Source organism: Opisthocomus hoazin, chromosome W (genome assembly GCF_030867145.1).
Source record: "Opisthocomus hoazin isolate bOpiHoa1 chromosome W, bOpiHoa1.hap1, whole genome shotgun sequence".
Lineage (NCBI taxonomy): Eukaryota > Metazoa > Chordata > Aves > Opisthocomiformes > Opisthocomidae > Opisthocomus > Opisthocomus hoazin.
The window spans coordinates 38,748,816-38,770,757 of NC_134453.1; the positions used below are offsets into that span (position 1 = coordinate 38,748,816).

General features: G+C 38.3%; 1 protein-coding gene across 5 annotated transcripts in view; it reads left to right on the plus strand.

Annotated features, from left to right (window-relative positions):
* The window catches only part of LOC104331083 (homer scaffold protein 1), a 97,431-nt gene that overhangs the window by 14,602 nt on the left and 60,887 nt on the right, over window positions 1–21,942 (plus strand). For all 5 annotated transcript variants that reach the window (XM_075446391.1, XM_075446392.1, XM_075446393.1 and 2 more), the window contains 3 exons: window positions 6,971–7,102; window positions 11,427–11,519; window positions 18,091–18,233. In XM_075446391.1, coding sequence (XP_075302506.1) covers window positions 6,971–7,102; window positions 11,427–11,519; window positions 18,091–18,233 — 368 coding nt within the window. The remainder of the gene's footprint in view (window positions 1–6,970; window positions 7,103–11,426; window positions 11,520–18,090; window positions 18,234–21,942) is intronic.

A 21,942-nucleotide genomic window follows, 5' to 3' on the forward strand; every position in this document is an offset into this window, starting at 1 on the left:
TCTGCCTTCTCTGCATCCTCCGTCACCAGGACACCCGCCTCATTCAGCAGCGGCCCCACGTTGTCCCTAGCCTTTCTTTTGCTGCTGATGTAGTTGAAGAAGCCCTTCTTGTTGTTTTTGACATCCCTTGCCAGCTTCAATTCCAAGTGAGCCTTGGCCTTCCTCGTCGCATCCCTGCATGCTCTCACCATGTTTCTGTACTCTTCCCAAGTGGCCTGTCCCTCTTTCCACATTCCATGGACCTTTCTCTTCTGCCTGATCTCCGCTAGAAGCTCCTTGTTTAACCATGCAGGTCTCCTGCCTCCTTTGCTAGATTTCTTTCTCAGGGGGATGCACCGCTCCTGAGCATGGAGGAAGTGTTGTTTAAAGAGTGAACAGCCCTCTTGGACCCCCCTGCCTTCGAGAGCCCTGGCCCACGGGATTCCTCCCAGTAGCTCCTTGAAGAGGGCAAAGTCAGCCCTCCTGAGGTCCAGGGTTTTGATCCTGCTTATCGCCCTGCTTCCTCCACGCAGGATCCTGAACTCGACCATTTCATGGTCACTGCAGCCGAGTGTACCTCCAACCTTCACATCCTCCACCAGTCCCTCCTTGTTTGTTAACACGAGGTCCAGCAGCGCGCCTTTCCTTGTTGGTTCCTCCACCACTTGCATCAGAAAGTTGTCATCGATGCTCTGTAGGAACCTCCTGGATTGCGCCTGCCTAGCTGTATGGTCTTCCCAGCTGATGTCAGGGTGGTTGAAGTCCCCCATGAGTTCTGCTTATTCTTTCTATATTTTGTGTAATGTTGTTTACTGAAGCTACTGTCTCCTCTTAAAATACCTGGCATAAGAAATGGTGTGTCTCCCTCTAACTTGACTCCAGAAAACATTCTAGGACCATAAGGTGTTCAATATACAGGACGTATTTTATAATCACATACAGTATCTGGATCCCTGTCACCCATGTCAATGAGATTGTCTCCTTCTCTGGAGATATTCAACACCCGCCTGGACGAGGTCCTGTGCAACCTGCTCTAGGTGAACCTGCTTTGGCAGGGGAGTTGGACTACATGATCCACAGAGGTCCCTTCCAACCCCTACCATTCTGTGATTCTGTGATTCTGATGCAAATAATCACATAGAACTTGAGGCTGCTTTCTATGACTTCCTGAGTAAATATCTTCTATGCAATCTTTTTCTCCTAGGAATCACAAGTAAACCTGAAAAATAAAATCTCTTATGCAATTTGACACGACAACATTGAGCAGTTGTTGCTAAGGCTTTCAGTTCTCATTAATTATATAGTCATTTCATATCTCCTTGGAAAAATGTGGTTTAGTACTTCTTTCTCCTCGGTGATGGAAGGAAGCTTACATTATTTCTCCAGTAACACTGCAGACAGACATTAAGATTATTCCCAGAATCCTGCTGTCTTTTTCATTCAATCTCTGGCAGTCACTGAGAAAAGAAAGGCGATAAGGTAGCGTGGTTCCTGCAGCACTAGTTAACTCTCTGATAATGTTTTCACAGATTAAAGACTGGGGAAAAAAACAATAATTTGTGCTCATATAAAACAAGAGAAGACTCTGGAAGAGTGGTTTTCCAGTCTGTGGGTTCCATGAGCTTTGTAAATATTATTTCTGAGTCAAGTCTCCCATCAGTGTTGTTGCAATAGATGATCTTTACATTTTAGTGACTTGTCCTGGTTTCAGCTGGGATAGAGTTAATTTTCCTCCCAGTAGCTGCTGTGATTTGGATTTAGTATAAGAATGTTAATAACACTGATGTTTTCAGTTGTTGCTAAGAAATCAAGGACTTTTTCCAGTTTCCTATTTTTGGCTAATGAGCAGGTGTACAAGAGCTGGGAGGGAGCATAGCCAGACAGCTAGCCCAAGCTGGTCAATGGAAATATTCCATACCATGGACATCATGCTCAGTTTATAAATGGGGGTTGGCCAGGGGGCAGGAATCCTTTTCTTTTCTTCTTTTTTTTTTTTTTTTTCTTTTTTTTTTTTTTCCTGGGAGTTCAAACTTTTCCATGATTTCGGTCATTTTTTGGGAGTTCCATGAAATTCGCGAAATCCGTGAGTTCCGCAGCTCAGGGACTGGCTGCAACAGTTGGTCATTGGGCAGTGAGAAAAATTGTATCGTGTATAGCTTGTTTTGCATACTCATTATTATTAGTGGTAGTATTAGTATTTTCCTTTGTTTTATTTAACTGTCTTTATCTTAATCCACGAGTTTTACCTTTTGTCCATTCTCCTCCCCATCCCGCTGGGGGGGGGGAAGGGGAGTGGTGAGCAAGCAGCTGTCTGGTCCTAGTTGATGACTGCTGTCTTGGTCACAGTGACCACAAAGTAGTTGAGTTTCAAATCTTTGGTGATAGGAAAAAAACTGCCAGCAAAACGTTGACCCTGGATATGGGGAGAGCAGACTTCGGGCTGCTGAAGGAGTTAGTTAGTAAGATCCCCTGGGAATCTGCTTTTGTAGGTATTGGGGTCCATGAATGCTGGTCACTTTTAAGAGCCATCTCTTAAGAGCGCAGGAGCAGGCAATTCCAAAGTGTCGGAAGTCAGGCAAGCGGGGCAGAAGGGCGACTTGGCTGAGTAAGGATCTCCTTCTAGAACACAGGTGGAAAAGGAAAGTGTATGGACATTGGAAGTAAGGACAGGTGACACAGAAGGGCTACAGAGATGCTGTTCGCCACTGTAGGGAGAAAATTCATGTGGCCAAAGCTCAATTAGAGTTCATGCTGGCCAGTACTGTGTAGGACAACAAAAAGGGCTTTTTAAAATATGTCAACAGCAAAAGGAGGATCAGAGATAACATTGGTGCATTGTTTGATGAGGTCAGTCACCTCCCAAATAGGGATATAGACAAAGCAGAGATGTTTAATGCCTTCTTCACCTCTGTCTTCAACACCGATGATGGGCCCTGGGATCCCCAGAGCCCTGTGTTGGAAGACCGTGACTGGGGGGATAATAAACTCCCAGCCAACCTTGAATTCGGTCAAGACTTGCTGCTCCAGTTGGATGCCAATAAGTCTATGGGGCCTGATGGGATTCACCCCAGGGTACTGAAAGAGCTGACTGATGTTATTGTGGGACCTCTCTCCATTATTTTTCAATGGCCTTGGGAGTCTGGAGAGGTCGCAGTTGACTGGAAGCTGGCAAATGTTGTCCCAGTTTTCAAGAAGGGTAAGAAGGAAAACTCTGGTAGTTACAGGCCTGTCAGTCTCACTTCAGGGCCTGGTAAAATCATGGAGAAGGTTATTCTGGGAGTTACCGAAAAACACTTGAGAGACAGCACAGCCATTGGTCACAGCCAGCACAGGTTCATGAGGGGAAAGTCCTGTTTAACCAACTTAATTTCCTTTTATGACAAGGTCACCCATCTAGTTGACCAAGTGAAGCCAGTAGATGTGGAGTTTTTTTTCATTTTAGCAAAGCTTTTGATACTGTCTCTCACAGTATCCTTCTGGACAAAATGTCCAACATACAGCTAAACGAGTCCATGATATGTTGTGTGAACAATTTTTCCAGGCAGCCTCTTCTGAGTTCTCTCTTGTGCAGCCAGCCCACATGGTCAACTGAAGCAGTGAGCAGTCTCAGCTGAAAACTGGTTAGTTTCTCCAAGGTTTTATGCTGTGTTAATTTGCAACCAGATATGCCACTGTCACTGCAGCAAATGCCAATTCTGCAGGCTTTAAACCTGCCTATTGCTTGGAGGTCATAAGTCCCTGTCCTCAGAGTCCTCTTCTGCACTGAGGAAGTTATATCTGTGACAAAATTACCTGCACTCTCAAATCTCTGATACAAGTTCAAATTAATCAAGCAATGGATGGAACTAGGGCTTAAACAAGGAGACAACATAGCTAGAGTTTGAGCTGGGAGGAAGACTCTTTTCTACACTGTCCCCAGGATAATTATTTCAAACATGTTACAGTTCCACACCAAGAGAGACTGAGCATTAAGTGAACTTGCACAGCTCTTTTCTGGGCTTCCACCAGGTTATTTCAAAAGGAGGGCTTCCAAGCACTAACAGTACACAAGAAGACAAGATGCATACAAGAAAAACAGAGCTCCAGAACACCTCCTTTCTAAGAAGTCCACCTCCATTGTCTCACATTATCTCTTCTGTCCTACATGGCCTAGATAGCTGTTTCCCATGAGGTCAGTTGGAGGCCTTAGTGCAAGTGCAAGCCTACTGGCTTTATTTGTGCCCCCAAACATATGCCTAAAGAAAGGAGGATGACTGAATTACCAGTGACTTCACTGACCAGCTTCTCCTATATGAAAATCTGAGAAGTTTTGTGGGCAATGCCGGAGGTGGTCCTCCAGTCTCTAGTCACACAACAAATCTTGTCCTTGACCTGATGAGGCTTGTTGATTCAGTGAGGCTTGTTGATTCAAATGTAAGTTTTCAGGCATTCTAAAATTTTCCAGGAGTTGTTCTCAATGGTAGCCAAAACCTTCATTTTGAGGCAAAGATTATCAGAGAGAACTGCCTGTTTGGTATCCTCAGCTACATCCAGATTTGCTCTCCCAATTTAATGCGAGCATAGTGAAGCTGCCAAAGCCACCGAAGATAACAGTTTTGTTAAATTCGTCTGTGCTGCAGTATCTTTGCTTGCCTTTCTACTTGTTGCAATACAGTGTGTTCTTCTGAACTTTCTTTCAGTAATCCTCTCCCTTACTTCATCTGAGATTCAGCATATGAACATGGAAGCTGTTTGTGGGCTTAGCTGGCCTTTCAGCTGTAAATTTTTCAGGCTTGCCCTGTAGAATTCAGAAAAAATTGGATGTTGATGGTAGCTGTGTTCCAGTGCTACCTAAATCTCAGCAGAAGCAAAGGATGCTAAGTAAACTTCATAACTACTATCCTGGTTTTGGCTGGGAGAGTTTTAATTTTCACAAGAGGCTGGGAGGGGACACAGCTGGGATGGCTGACCCAAACTAGCCAAACAAATGGGATATTCAGTACCATATGACATCATGCTCGGTAGTTAGGTGGGGGAGCTGGCCAGGGGAGGGGAATCACTGCTTGGTAGTGAGGTGGGTATCAGGCAGTGAGCAAAACTGCACTCTGTATCATTCACTTTTGTATATTCATTTTATCAATATTATTGTTGTTATTTTTGTCTTCTTTTGCTGTTCTGTTAAAGGGTCTTTATTCCAACCCACAAGTTTTGCCTTTTTCTTCTGATTCTCCTTCCCATCCCACTGGAGGGGAGGAGCAAATGAGCAGCTGTGTGGTTCTTTTTTGACGCCCGACGTGGGGCGTGAAGGGTTGGGATAACGACAGATCTGACCAGAACGTGTTAAAACAAATTTGTTATCATTTGTTATATGCATTTATTGTATTAGTTAAATAGTCACTGGTCAAAATGTTGCTTTGTTTGGTCACATGGTTGTGGCATGTAAACCCTTACTTGCAGTATATATTCACTGCGGTGTTGTTCATTACCTCTGGGAAAAGGATCAGGATTGTGATTTTGTTGTACTGTGTAATATCGACTTATGATATGATAACATCAGTGGGCATAAGGTTAAGCTGGTATTTGTATGCAGCATTGTGGTCATTTCTGTACCTCAGGCACCATCTCTCGGAATTTATTAATAATCACATCCAATCTATGGGGAAGACAGGGGGGGATACTTTCCCTCACTCTTTCACCCCTCCTTTCTCCTTCAGGCTAGATACAACAGCTTTTGACAATTTTGAGTATCCTTGGGATGTTCAAGCCAGCATGCTCCTATTGCTGTGTCTCCTGAATGGGTTTCAGGTCTTGCTTAGGGTTAAAAAACTAGTTAAAAATATCACCTAGAGATCTGCCCCGAGGATGAATAGTTATGAGTGGCAGGGTGTGTGGGATAGTATGGGCAAGTATCTAGGATGGTGGACACCCCCGGTGTTTTGGAACTTCACCTCTGAACAAGTACAGAACCCTGACAAACTGGTAGAATATTTAGAAGTGTGCTGCCACCCTGGCAATTCCAGAGAGACACAAATTACTGCAACGTGCTGAGGTCTGGCCCATGCCTACCGAGCCCTGTTCACCACTATTCAGTACCCTCAATGGTTTTATGGCTAGTCTTTCTTGTTCACATTGGCTGGTCATAATAAACATCCTTGTTTTAGTTAAATGGAACCCATTGGTGTCATTATAAGACTTTACCCTGATATAACTTTGTCAACTGGACAGTTCCATATCACAGATTTAGAATGTGTTAGACAAACTTTAATGTGATGAAAATACCATTGAAAGCCATGGTAAAATTTTAGTTGGTTTTAGTGGAACCAGCATATAATTTAATAGTTATATTTTTGTTTACATTAGCAGAAGTTGTATGCTGGAAGATGCACTTCTTCCATCCTGTACGTAACAAGAACTAGAGAAGAAAAATCTATTCTAAGAGTAGGTCTTCTTCTGTAGTTGGTGTATGACCCTGTCACTGTTAATCATGTTTGTGTGTATATAAAGGAAAACCAGATTCTTGCAATACAGAAACTTAAAAATAAATTGTGCTTCTTGCTTTATTGCATGTTTTCCAGTGAGGATTGCATATACAACAGGGGGAACGTAGCTGTGGAACTTACAGTGGATCTTGAGAGGCATTGCTTTAAGGGGACAAAGAAATACACTTGTGAGACAAAAAAAGACTTCGCTAGTTCTTCTATTCTGATATCATTAGCCAATGTGGATGCTTTAAAGGACTTTTTCTTGGACATGCTAACTATTAAATGATTGCATGCAATTGCAAACAGGTGCCTTCCCCTTTTGCTTCTTTTAAAGAATGTATGCCAATATATGCTTTCATAATTTTAGCTGTGATTGAATTAGAAGAAAACTGTTCCCAAGTATCAAGTTTGTCTCATTCAGTGTACACAGATACTCGTCTATAATACTGGAATTTTCAATTATTGAGTAGTCTTTTTTTAAAAATTAAAACCACAGAACCCCTTTTTTTACAAATATTACTTTTTTTCAGGCAATAATAAATAGCACTATCACCCCCAACATGACATTTACTAAAACATCCCAGAAGTTTGGCCAATGGGCAGACAGCAGGGCAAATACAGTCTATGGCTTGGGATTTTCATCTGAACATCACCTTTCAAAAGTAAGTATGACCAATAACAACTATTCAACCAGTCAAGCAGCTTAAGAGTATTTGATTCTTGCTGGTTGTATCTTGACTCAGTGCTCACTTTGTTATTTAAAAATAGTTTACAAAAAGTCTTCTATATCCATCCTTATAATGTAAAAAGACAAGACAATATTGTTGTAACACTTTGTTGCCTATGAATTTTCCTTTTCCTAATTGAGGAAAGGAGGAAGATTTAAGCTATTTATTACAGTGTATGCTGTTAATGCTTTCTATGTATTCACTTGTTAGGTTTTGTTAAGTTTCTCTTCTTTAAAGTTGTTCTTCCATTACAGTTTTCCATGACAGAATTTAAAGGAGTAGACTATGTAGTGTTTCTTCTGTGTTTAGATCTCCGAGCAAATAATTGTTGGTAGTCTTCAGATGCGTTTTTATCTTTTAAGCCACATTCACTTTTCTGCTGTGCAGTGCATCAAATTACAGATATTTCAACATGTGTAGGCTTAAAGTAAATCTACCGGGAAAAGTATTCAATGTAAAAGAAAACTACATTTTCTTGTTGGAATACAAAAGTTGAAATTTTTACTAAAGAAGCTCAGTGCCCTAGGAGGTTTTTTTCTGGTCTACTTGTGCAGGAGGAAAGTCCACCTTAATTCACGGAAAGCAGTAACTTATTTTTCTCAAAGTGATGGTATGGTTCCTGTGACCACCCTTTCTACAGTCCCTATTTTTATTGATACTACTCTGGTAGATGAGTCCAGGAACCTGTAAAAGCCAATGCTGTTTTTCTCCAGATGAGGAATTTAATTTTCAGTTTTAAAACATGTTTCTAAATTAAGCAGAGAATTTTCATCTTTGAAATATAGAAAAGATCTGGAAACCCAAATGCAATAAAAAGGAATGTATAATAAATGTTTGAATAAGGAATAATGGTTGGTTTGTTATTAAAAAACCCTAAATAAACAAAAAAATCATACCGGCCCTTTTGAGAAAGTACTTGTCACTATTCAAGGATAAGCATGGGCCTCTCAGAAAACCGTTAAAAAGAGAAACAGTACATCTGCTTTACTTGGACAGTGTGATACGCTTGTAAGATTTCTTCTTCTCATAATCCGACAACTTTCATTTCTACGAAGCAACACAAACCCAGGAAATTCTGAGTGATATTAATATTGAATATATGCATGTGCATTTGTGCATGTGTCATTGCTCCAGTGAACTTGGAAACTGTCATTTATTTAAATTGGTGTATATGTCCTAGAGGCACTTTCTTACCAACATAGTAATAACTTTTGTTAATATTTCAAGGGATTTAGTATAAATACTAATTTAGTTTATCTCTCATATACTATCTTGTTTTCCTTAATCATGGAATCTTTCTTTGGAGACAAAGTATCATGCATAGCCTGTGTTTTCCTGCCTTTCAACACTGGGTTGTCCTTTCCAGTGATAATATTTTGATTTTTTTCATCTGTCCTTTCCTTCACCCTTTCCTTGCTCTCCTCAAGTGATACTTACTTCCTTCTTAATTGCAGTTGTTTCAATCCCATTCGTTTGCTGCCCTCAAACTGATGTCTAAGAGTTTTCAGTATGCCCTTGGCTTAAAACTTTATATTGCTGTTGAAAAAATAATCTGAAAAGCTACAGTAGATATTTTGTCTTAAGTACATGTTTGATTAGCAGTTACTCAAATTGCTGTGATTTATGAAGAATAGACAGATCTGTTGAGAAAAATGCCAAGTCACAGACCTTTTCAGAAGCTTATGGTGATGAATCTTCAGGATCTTTTCAGCAAACTGTTTCCCTTGTATTATATCTTAATTATCAAAATGTGATTTTCATGTGAATTAAAATTGCTGATCATTGTCACTAGAATTCATAAAGGTGAAACTTTTTGTGTTATTGTAAAATTAGCAAACATTTGATGGAGAGAAAAGAAACTTTTGTTTAGATTACAGTCTATTCAGTCACTAGAATTAGTAGATATATTGGTCTTGTAATCAGAAAAGCTGAATTAGAAACCCTGGATCTGCTGTGTAGCTTCAGAGAAATCACATCTATCTTCTCTTTCTTGTCTTGTGTCTCTGCTCAGATTACAAACTCCCACTTCTGTACACTGGCATTGTAGTCAGGTTTACCAGAGTGCTCTTTGGTACGCCTAGCGTTGTAGGACATGAAATCTAATTTAGGGCTCAAGGTACTACTGGATAATAGTAATAGTGCTAACAATTAAACTGTATGAACGGATTTGTTCAGAAATAGGTTGCTTCTAGAAGTTGCCTTAAAAATGGATTCTGAAACTTCTTTTCTGTAATTAGTTTATCAAAGTCCCTAAGTGAACATCCCTGAATTGTTTTGCACTGGTATCTCTGGGCCCCAATGAAATATTTCAAGTTCCAGGGAGCAAAAGACAGACAAAAAACTTAGTCTAGTCTGTGACTGATATCAACAGGTTAATGAAGCAAACAACCAGAGCAGAGATAATAAAAGTCATGGTTATTCTCAGATCATTGTCTGCTTAGCTATGTCACTCTAAACAAGCAGATGGTTTCCAAAGCATATATCAAGTGTTTGACTTTTGGACTATTCCTTTTTGGTTCATATGCCTTTGTCCTCCGAAACAGATTACTACAGTAGAGTGAAACAGCGGTAACCTCTTTCTGGATGATTATCATGACTGTGAGAATTAGTGGAGTGAGACTATCCACTATAAAAATAAAGGCATTGTAATCATCTTAACATGCAAACAGTATAAAAGAAAAATAATTAAACATTAGTTTATCTTCATTAGACCTTTTCTCAATATGTCAGACCACAAATTTACCTCAAGATTGTTCCATCGGGAGTCAGACAGAAGTCAGTGATACCTAAAAGATGATTCCTATGTTGAAGAATATTCTTTTCACAGGATCAGGATTTCCTAGCACAGTACCTCTTTGCTGCTGTAGTAGTAGGAACAGAATGTCCCATGATATTCAGAGAAAACTGAGGCTAATTTCTCAATCAAAATATAAATCTATGCTTTTGATAGTATACTGCTGTATGGGAAGAAATATTCCTTGTCAGGATTGCTGTCTGTTTTATCCTTTTGAATTAGTTGGCCTTTTTTATTCCAAATAACTTAAGAGTATGCTAAATGCCAAAAGGACCATCACAGGTACTTGTGAGATCCTCTTGTAGTCTCCCTCTACAATTTTTCTGTCTTGTCCTTAAATTATTAATCCTCCAGAGAACCCTTCCTTTCATACCATGAGATTTCATCTTTGTTATTTAGGAATTTTGTCAAGAGATTGCTATTATCTATCACCTGACTGCCTCAAGCAATTCTATTAAATTTGGGAAAATTTCCTCTACATTAGCCTTGTTGGCTTTTTCTTACATTATCCATTTATCTGTCTATTCATTATATATATATATATTTTTTTTACAGTTTCTACCACTGTGATACAGAAGATCATATTTACTGCCTTGTATATCTTCAGCCAATCTAAACATCAGCATCATGTTTTCTCACTTACCAATCCTCTGGTCCTAAAACTGATTTAAATAATAGGTTATCCATCAGATTTTGAGGTCTGTCTACAACTCTTAAATGAGTATCATCCAGTTCTGGTGATCTGTTGCAATTTTATTAAGTGTTCTGAGACCTTTTCTGATGCTGAATTAGAGTTTCAGGATGGTATATTTTGTCTCTTTCTATATTCAAAAAACATATGCTTTTAAATAACTTTACAGCTGAAATATAGGATACCAGTGGAGAGAAGTGGTACTTCCTCAACTACTAATAGCCTACCAGGAGAAGTAGTTTAAAGACAATAAGGATTTTTAGATTTTGGATAGCAAGTGAAGTTCTGATTGAAAATAGTTGAAGAGATTGTGTCACACAAAGGTAGACTTCATATCTTCTAAATTCATGCAGTACAAAACAATTTCTTTGTATGCTGCTGCTGGAGAGATTTAGGATCTAGGCTAATAGTGACCACAGTAGGCTTCAGAACCAGATCATTCGTTGTCAGGAAGACAGTAAAACCTGAATCTGAAAGCAGCTGTGCAAGGCAGCTTATCACTATTATTAGCAATATATGAGGTGGGGTTTTTAACACTCTCAGCAGAAAATTTAACTTTGTTGCATTATAATTTTCCTGTCATATAAACAAAGTATATTATGTCTAAAAGGTATGTCACCGTGTAACTCTCTTAAATGAGTATCTAATAAGGAGAAAAAAAATTTTACTGACAGAATTTGACTTTTTACAGCATTCTGTTCTGCATGCAATATAACTACTACATGCCTACATTTTCTCTTTTTCCTTTTTTTTTTAAACATATGTACCTTCAGTTTGTGGAAAAATTTCAGGAATTCAAGGAAGCTGCACGACTAGCAAAGGAAAAATCCCAAGAAAAGATGGAGCTAACAAGTACACCCTCTCAAGTGAGTCTTATTGCCTGATTCAAGCCTAGTACTTCATAGTCTGTGCTACTTATCGTATTAAAAACTTTAAAAACTTTACAGTTTCCCCGAATCCTCTCAGCAGTCAGCTAGAAGTGTCATGAAGTCTAAGAACGCATTTAATATACATTGCAGAAGTGTCAAAGGGGCTTGTTTTAATATAAAATTGGCCTTTTGTTTATTCCTATCCCTTTCTTTGAGCTTTCCCCAGAAAATGTTGTAAGTAAAAATGGTGAACAGTTATGTAAGTAAATTTATAGTAAAGACCTTTTGTGGTTTTTCTTATTGTATCTATGAAATTTCAGATGATGAACTGTAAAGGACTTTATATAAGAATCATTACAACAAAAACTGAAATTAAAATGGGAAACTATTTTTAATTATTTCTTCCTGTTGTAGTATTCACTTGTGAAATGTGTTGAAGGAAAACAGGTTCACATGTGGGTTCTGGAGTTTTATTGCAGTTAGCCATGTTGCAAAAGAAGAGTTTATAAAAGACATCTCAAAACATGAACTGGATTAATATAGGCCTAACAGGAAAATAAATTAATATAGTCATATTTACATTAGTCATGCCTAAAATTAATTTACTTGAAAATGGATACTTTGAATTTGCTTTGAAAAAAGAAGTTGCATGAGGCTTTTATGTCCCTCCCCTCCAACGTTTCTGGCTGTGCGTGTAGCTATTTGCTTTTTTTTAAGCAATAGTGAAGACAAAACTAATTCCTTCTCTTGGAGGAGGAAGCAGCTTTAAAACTACAGCAGGGGTTCCTGAGCCGAGTAGGATTCATGCAACTGAGTCTCTTTTTTCTGGGAGTGCATCTTCATTCATTGAACCAGTGCATCTCTTGAGTGCTTTGCACTGCAATATGCTCCTGATCTTTGATGGAACAAGGATGGCAGGCAGCTTGCAACATGCTATACAAATAGGTTTATTGCCACCAGAAAGCTGCATCTGGTGTCCTTCCAAGAGAAGTCAGTGGAAACCACAAGAATACACAATGAACCAACCTCATGTTGTTTTCCCAGTAGGCATTTTGCCCAAGTGCTAGGTTGATTTTTGCTGTTAAAGGGGAACTGCTTGCTCTACTGTAACAGGAGAAAAATAAGGCAGTCTTTTTTTTTTATTAGTTTTCTCAACTGTCTCTGAACTTCTCATAATTTTCATTGATAAATACATAGATAATGGAAGCAGGTATTTCAGATTTTTTCTGCTTCTCTTTTGACATGATGATTAATGGTCTGTACTCAGAAGTTAAATCTGTCACTGTTGAATGGAGTGACTTATTTGGTTTGGACATAAATTTGAACTACTCATTCAGAGACAAGATGTTTTTGTTTAGCAGTTGCCCAGGGTTAAAGCTTTCTCTTAATCTATATGAGCTATTAATATTGTTCATTTTCCAGTACAGATTTTCCTTTATAGTTGGAGCCTAACATTTTATACTCTAGGCAGTTATAGAAATGTTACCTTGAGTGATTCTATAATGCATGTTGAGAGCTGTGATTTATTTACTGCGCACTTAGGAATAATTTCATATTCAGGCCCTACTTTTCATCTCTTAGCTTTTAGCTGTGTTGATAAGTTAGCGTATTATTCCAAAAGATATAGATAGTGAAAGTGCTGACACATCAGCATAATAGTCTTCACATACTTAATGCTTCTCATTAGTTCCCTAGAAAGAAGGGAGTTTGGAGAGGAAGAGAAGCAATGACTTCACGGCAGACTGCGGCACTTCCATAGCACTGGGCCTTATTTGAAGAGATTTATGACTGGGGGGAAGACAGGTGCTTGGTAGTGGGGAGGGAAGGTGGGACCCTAGAGACATTTGAAAGAGCACTTGCTGTCATTTTGATCATCTGCCTAAAAGTGGCTGCAAGGCACACAGTTCCAGTGTTGCCTTTCTCAATCATTTTACAGCTCTTCTTTCCCTTTTGCATAGTGATCCGTTGCAGAGAGGGGGAGTAAAAGAGGAAGGAGAGTTATTTTCAGTGGCCAGTCAAGACTTCATAGGAACCTGGCTTTTTAAAGCTTTGACAGGAAAGGCATTGGGAGGTAGCATGTGAGTAGTGGGCTCTATAACAGTAGCTCAGTTAGCTACAAATGTCAATCCCTCTGCTTTCTTGGACTTGCAGATATCATTCTGCACTAAATTAATAATAGGTAGGAAGATACTGCATATCAAAACTGGAAAATATTAATGTAAAACTTACATAAAATGTGTTACATTTCTCTTGGTACTGCTTTAAAAAAATGCATTATTTTGCTCATGTCATAAACCCATGGATCTTACAGTGACAAGCCACCCATGGTCTATTTTCAGTTACAGGCTTGCCTATGCACTGAAAGCACAACACTTTGATCTGGAGTTCACTGAGCAGCATGAATCAATAGGCTGAAAACTGTGTTGTTCCCCACACACACACCTTTTTTTTTCCTTTTTTTTTTAAACTAATGTTAATTAGGTTCAAACACAGAACCAAATAGTGCAGGTTGTGGGGTTTTACCCTCACTCCATCAGTCTTACAACCAACTGGAGAACTGGAGTCTGAATCTCAGGGATTGTTTTTCTCTAAGCAAGAATCTGTCTTCAGATATTTCTTGTGACACCGGTCATTTCAGATTAAGACTTCTGTTAATTTCTGAAAATGTATGGTGAGTAAATTAAAATAGTAAAATAAATCAAAATAATCCAATTCTTTTTTCTGTGATTCTGAGACCCTCCTATACTATTAGGGATAGCTATTGCCTGAAAAGTTTTAGTATCACAACATTTTTATAGTGCAAGGAAGAGGTTGGTTTTGGCAAAATTGTCATGGTTTTATCATCTGTTGGCTTTTTCTTTGTAGAAATACACAATTTACTTCTTAATCTTGTGGAAAAAGTGACTTTCTGGGATATTGTGTGAATTTCTATACTGGGACAAGTGTTTCAGATGTTATGGTATCTGAATCAGTAGTGGTCAGCCTTATGCCATTGCCAGTCAGTGCTGAACAGAGCTCTATGAAGAACAGAGATGCCAGGGAAGTGTATGGAATGCTTAATGAGAAAACAATGCAATACTTAATAAAAGAAGAAGCTGGAATTTATTCCTTCTTTTCTTCTATTCCATATTTAGTCACCACTAAAAGGTGACTTGATCTGTGCTGTGAAGTCTGCTTGTTTTACTTTAGAGACTCTTTTGTGAGTGCATGCATTTTGTCTATAAGATTTTGAAATTTAAGGTATCTTTTGATGTATTCCCCTCTATTATGCTTAGTTTGTATATTTTAGGCAACTGTCATTTTTATACTGCTTGGCATCACCAGTCCTGGATACTTATTAGTAGGGCCAGGGCTCCTTTAGACAGTGCAGATCTCTGAAAAACTCTTAAACAGCAGACTCTCACATTTATTTGTCACATTGAAAAATATTAAACCTCAGTCCATGTGTAAGTCCAGGACTGGTGAGTGACTTACAGTTCAATATCCTCCAAAAACTGACATATGATATAATAATGGTTTTGTACCACAGGAGAGCTGTTAATCTATTCTTCTCAAAAGTATGAAATATCTATTTGTAACTGTGATGAGTGGGAAATATCAGGCCTTAAAATATGCCATTGGTTTACAGGAAGACTTTCAATTTAAGCACTGTTTTTTTTCCATATTTGGTCTACATAGTTGGATCTTAGTTAATCTGCTCTTCCAGCTAGGAGGGAGAGGTGAAAATGTTTTTAGCTGACCAACTCTGTAAAATTTGAAGTGGATGTGTGAAGCTATAATGATACAGAATAAAAAATTCATTACTAATGAACGTCTCACAAAAATGTTTCTAGAATTCTTTTATTCTCTCTGAATAACATAAAATCTGAATATATTATTTGTAAACATAGTTTTCTGTGTAAGTGTGTTTTTTTCTGTTGTATTTGGTGCTTTATTCATAGCCAGCTTCATAATAAATTATTTACCAGGCAGGAATAGTTGTGAGTGTGTGAGAGCACTGATTAATCTGTATTGGTGGAAGAAATACATACTAGAATCTGATGCTTCTCTTGTACATACAGATCAGCCCCTCATGAATTTTCTGGAAGTGAACCTTTAGGTATTACATAGACTGTGATGTTTGTCTGCATTAATTTTTGTCACTTGAATTGCATTCAAATTAGACTTCTATGAAAGTACTTTACTGAAAAATAAGCCAAGATGGAACTTGCACATTTGTTTTTCTTCTGCTGAAATCATTTTTATGCATTCATACTTAAAATATTTTAATAAAGCTCTGGCTTTATGTATCTAATAATAGTGTTGTAGGAATTTTAGCTTAAAGATACAAGCAAGCCAGATTTTGCAGAATGTGGTATATGTTTTTTAGAACATCTAGTGTAATTTGGGAAGAGGAGGAAATAACACAGAAAATCAGGGGTTCATAATGCCTTTCATTTAATGGCAGTGGAAACTGTTTATCAAATCAGAGGATAATAATAGATAAAACCACACAATTTGTATAAAATAATACATGTGCCTGATTATCTCGCCAACTCTGCTCTCTTTTGACACATAATTTCAATTCAGTTTCAGTTCAGTAAAATTGTTCTGTGAAAATCAAGATTTAATTTTGACTTCTAAAGTATTAAAAGTTAAGATAATAGTTTTGAGTATAAAATATGAGGATTCTTCCTGAAAGTAGGTAACAATTTACATTCATAAAATAAATACTTTACATTTATATTATAAATAACAGTTTATATTTGTGTAATAAATCAGTGTAAGCTAATTATTTTCTGCTGTTTAATCAGTAGGAATTTAATAAGATGCAGAATGGAGACACTTGTGCATGTGCATTGCATAACTTGATGAATGCTAAGTATAATAGAACTTGAAGTCATTATTAAAATGTTTTAATATAACTTTGTATTGCCCACTAATTCAAGTTGTAGAGATATGTCTCTCACTATGTGAGAAATACAGTAAAATAAAAGCAAAATTTTGACAGTTGTTGTGCTGCAAATGCTTAATATAATTTAAAGTGTAATGAAAACTTTGAATGACAATATTTTTGCTTAAGTGACGCCACTGCTTCATGGAAGGTGATGATGACAGCCAGATCTTATTTTCTTTAAAAGAACTGATTTTTTCCATCTGGTCAAGTCTCAAAGTCAAGGGCAACATTTCTTATAGATATAGGATCAGATTCAGTATTGTCTTTCAAAAAGCCTTATCCTTGAAAACCAGTTGAAGGCTACAAGTGGAGGCTCAGAATTGGACCCTGATTTTGTAAGATCATGACCATCTTCAGATACTTTGCAATTTCTTCTGATTGCTGTTCTTCAGCTTTCTACGCAGTGTCAAAGAGCTGGGAAGAGGAGCTGCTAGCCTTCCAGCGACTGTGCTTGTGCTTCAGTTTAATAACATTAAATAGCAGTTTTATCTCTTCCCCATGCAGATGGTAAAAGGCTGTGTGGCCATAGGAGGTGCTTAGCTTTTGGAAATACTGTAATTCAACCAGTCCTCTGTTGTATAGACACCTCTCCATGACATCCATTGAACTCTATTCATGAAACTCTTCTGTCTTAGAGTTAAATGTTACCACTTGATTACTAAAAGCCTACTAAGACATTTTGAAATCAAGATGAGCTACTTAGCTTATATGACTCACTTATCTCCTGCAAAAATCATTACTTTAAAAAGTATATAATTGGAAAGAAAATATTAAAATTAAACCACATATAGGGACTGAAAAGCCTATAATGTTCTAACTTAGGATGTGGGTTATACAGTGTACTTTGTTTTTTAAAAAGGAAGTACTTTTCAGTGACTAGAAATTGGAAAATAGTGTTTGTTGGCCAAAACATAAATGTACGTGTTGGCGTGATGAAGGCTGATTAAAACTGCACCAGTGCCTTCTTCTAGGAAGAGAGACAATAAGTTTTTCAGGTGTCCAGTTGCGTAGCAGTAACTGCCTGGGTATAACTGGAGTATTCTCTTTCCCAGATAATACCATGACCAGCAAGAGCTGGGCCAGGTTAACGTGTCTATGAAAATTTTGCAAGGACTGCGCTGAACAAGTTTTCTTTACAGCTGGCTCATAGGTGAAACTGTGAATGCAACCACCAATGGCCCTTCCACTGTTCACTTTGGTTAATACACAAAGTAAAAGCTAGATTTTGAAACAAATATCAGAATTGTTTGTGTCACCTTGTTAGAATATAAAGTAAGAGATAAGAATCCTGAGTGTCAATAGTCGCCCGTTGTGTAGCTGGCTGAGAGCTGAATATAATATCAGGTAAGAGAGAGAAGTCTGTAATAAGCAGGAGGCTGGATACTTGAAAATAAATCATAGGTCAGTTGTGTTTTGTGCAAGATAATGTGAATCCTATGGTAATGCACTTCTAAATTAAATTCACATGATGAAATATGACCATGAGGGATGCTGGAAATCTGTGAGCCTCACATTAATACTGCCTGAAGTTTGTATCTCATTTAAGAATTAATGTTAGTGCTTATATACCCATAGCCTTCCTGGGCAGGTCATTTGGTAATTCTAATGTGTCATTTGTTTGTTTTACTTAAGGAATCAGCTGGAGGTGATATTCAGTCTCCCTTAACACCAGAAAGTATTAATGGGACAGATGACGAGAGAGTGATGCTGGAAGTGATGCAGAACTCGGAATCAAGGGCTGAACCAACCCAGAACGCATTGCCATTTACCCATAGGTACAGATTCTATTCCCACATCCTGATTAAGTGATACTTATCTCCTTCCTCGTTAAAGGGACCTTCTCCCATGTTGTGGCTTCCACCTAGCAAAGTTAAGAATTAAATTACATGATTAATAAAAAAAAGATTGGTTTTCAGATTTGCAGTATAATCTTGGTTTTCAGATTTGCAGTATAATCTTTGTTTTCACAAAAAAACATGAGAGAATATCTTCGAATAAGATTTTGGGGGGCGTTATTTTATAGTTTAATCAGCTTGAACACGAGCCCTTGAACATTGGTTAGTGCAGGCATCCCTTTAGCAGGAAGCATTATTTCAATGTTTGAGATCTTAGTAAAGTTAACTGCTTCTTAAAATATTCCAATTAAATTATTTATGCATGCATTTTCTTTAAATGACTGATAGGATTGGATGTCAGCCTTTCACTGGTGAATTATTGGAAGAAAAGGGACTCTTAAAACACTCTCGGGTTATAAGATTTAAAGTAGCCTTTAATTGAACAGTTCTCTGACAGTTGAAAATATTTTTCAAACTTTTTTTTGAAACACAAGAGAAGTGTAGTTTTGCTTCAGACTGAATTATAATTCATTGCACTAGGAATACTGTACTCTGTTCTTTAAGAGGACTAGAACATTTAATTTAATTATACAAATAATGAGTTAAAATGGGTATATCTCGCCTATTAGAAATGATTGTAAATGGGACACTCAATAAAACACATTATGTACTGAGACCGTGGAAAGTAACTTAAATATTTAATAAACTTAGAGCAAAGCTACAAATACTGGATTTATTTAAACATGATTTGAATCAGTTTAAATAGAGTTTAAGAGCTCTTGATCAAAGGTTGGGGAATACTAGGATGTCAGATATGTCATGCAAATAGTTCAGAATGAGCAGAGATGGAATTGGAATTGTTCAAGACTTCTCACTTTTTGTAAGAAAATAATACTATTAAACATATCTGGAAAAAATAATTTACGTTTTCAAATTACAAAAAACCCCTTTTTTAGCAGAATGATTGTGTTTATTTTTATACTTCATTTGTCACCATTGCATCTATTACATGTTTTACAAGAAATGGTGCTTTGTAAGAGAGCTCTGTGCATGTTGAAGGAGTATTACAAATGTTGCACATCAGTGTTCTGTAACAGCTTCTTTTAAACTTACTGTTCGTGTGCTGGAATTCTCTACCAATATTTTTGTGAAAAGGAGTTGTGATTAAGTCCACACAGGAATAGTGGTGTTTGGGTTTTTTTCAAAAAATCACAGCTGCAAGATCTTCTCTCTCACTTTGTGTATGTAAATATGTTTTCTGGTATGCCAATATAGTAACTACGCTTTGCTCTGCATTGACCATGACTGAAGATATTTTTTTGAAACTACCCAGTTGTAATTTTTGATGTTGTAGAATAGAGGTTACAAAATGTTTACATGCTTTGCATTTTTCTATATCTACTTCATGTATGCAGTGTGAGTGCCTGCTTTTAGTTTATTGTCCTGTTAAATACCACTAGCTAGAATTGGTCTTCCAACAATAACTCTGCATTTTGAGGGTCACTTCTCATGACGATTCTCATGAGTATCATTTGTCTTACTAATGGCAGCTTCAAGTTTTATAGTGAGCTATTACCAAAGAAAATGCAAATTTTTTCAAATCCTTTGAAATTAATTGAATTTTTGACTAGATAAGGTTGTTATTACATATAATTCATATAGGTTACTTGTTTTTTTTAATACTGAAAAGCTCAAATGAGGACATTTATATATTTTTATTTAACCCAGACAGAAAATGCTTTCAGGTGCTTTCTGACAATTTTTTCATATAGAAAGAAAAGAATCCTTTTGTGTGTGTGTGTGTGTCAAGGAACACTGTCTCAATCAGAGGGAAACTACCATTTTAAAAAATGTATATTCCAAAAGATTCCAGTTATTTCCCAGGCACCATTATGTTTTTCAAGTTGATGACAGAACTTAGTTTGGAAATCAGCTGCTTTGATTGGATTTAATTGTTAGCTGTAGTGAAGGCTCTCTAAAATGGCACTATGTAACACATGCATGAAAGAGATGGAAAGTGAAGCATCCAGGATTGTGTTAGTGCTGGTTAAATGGGCATGTACAAGTCTTACGAGGAGCGGCTGAGGGAGCTGGGGCTGTTTAGTCCGGAGAAGAGGACGCTGAGGGGGGACCTTATTGCTCTCTACAACTGCCTGAAAGGAGGTTGCAGTGAGGCAGATGTTGGTCTCTTCTTCCAAGTAACTAGCGATAGGACGAGAGGAAATGGCCTCAAGTTGCGTCAGGGGAGGTTTAGATTGGATATTAGGAAAAATTTCTTTACTGAAGGAGTGGTCAGGCATTGGAACAGGCTGCCCAGGGAGGCTGCTGAGTCCCCATCCCTGGAGGTGTTTAAAAGACGTGTAGATATGGCACTTAAGGATACGGTTTAGTAGGCACGGTGGTGTTGGGTTGATGGTTGGACTTGATCTTAGAGGTCTTTTCCAACCTGTGATTCTATGATTCTATGACTCTATGTTTTTGTAGAGTCATTTCATAATTGGCAACTAGGTAGACGTATCTATTCTGCTCCTCCTTGTTCCCTTTTGATGCTGCTGTGTATTGGTGACACTCCATGTGTGATGGAGAGGAGTTGCTGCACTGAACCCTTTCCCTGTGTGCCCTGATAACTCCTGCCAATCGCTGAGCCTCTTCTGCGTCCTGCATTTCAGCAAACTTAAAGTTCAGCCAGTGCTTCTGGGTGAGAAGGATAATGCTGGAAGGGCATGTGAGTGTTGTCCTGTGCATGGCAATGCTTTTTACATTTTTGCCTTTACGCTTGGAGCTGTTGATCAATCACTAGGTGCTTTTCAAAAGAAAAGATGGTGTGGTCTTCCCTCTGATGAGTTCAGCCATAGGGGACATGAGAGTCGCTGAGGCTAGCCATGTTTCACTGAAATAACACTAGCGTAACAAGTTCATTTCTTCCACGATTAGGAAAGCTATATACTGCTCTGGCATGACAGTACATACTTACTCTGTGAACGTCCAAAAGGAGTGGTCCTTGGTGTAGGCTGGAGCAGAAGGAAAGGCACCTGTGGGGCCACCTGGCAGGAGCCCAGGCAGCCATGGGGCAAAGATTGGAGCTTTGTGGGCAGGACGAGGTGCCACAGCACCACACAGTGAGGATGGCTGATAAGGTGGGAACTATGTGTCATGTTAAAAGAGGGTAAGTGGCAAAAGGAGAGCCCTCCCGTTGAGTCACAAGGTTCAGAGCAGACCCCCTTGCGTTCTAAACTCTCTCTCAGAGGAGAGTCTAGGTGCGTCTGGATCTACTCCTAGTCCCAGACTTGGTCAACGGTTTATGTCTAAATGATTAAGTGTGTAGCCACTTCTCAGATTCAACTTGCCTGCCAGAGCCCCTCCAAGGACTTTCACTGAAACAGTTTTGCAAAGTTGAAACAATAGGTAATTTATTCAAGCGACAGGTATCACAGATTCGGAATTGCCGTTGATAAATGCACTATCTACAAAAGCTGAGCTCAAAGGTAATGGCTTAGCACTTCAGTTAACAATGCGTTCCCGGGGATACGTCTGACAAAGTCAGAGGCATGACTCTTGCCAAAAAGGCGTCCCTTCTTGGGGGGGAGAAGAGAGGTTCAGGCCCGTCGACCTGTCCGTCAAGTAAAGTTCTCGCTTGGCTCCTCCTCCC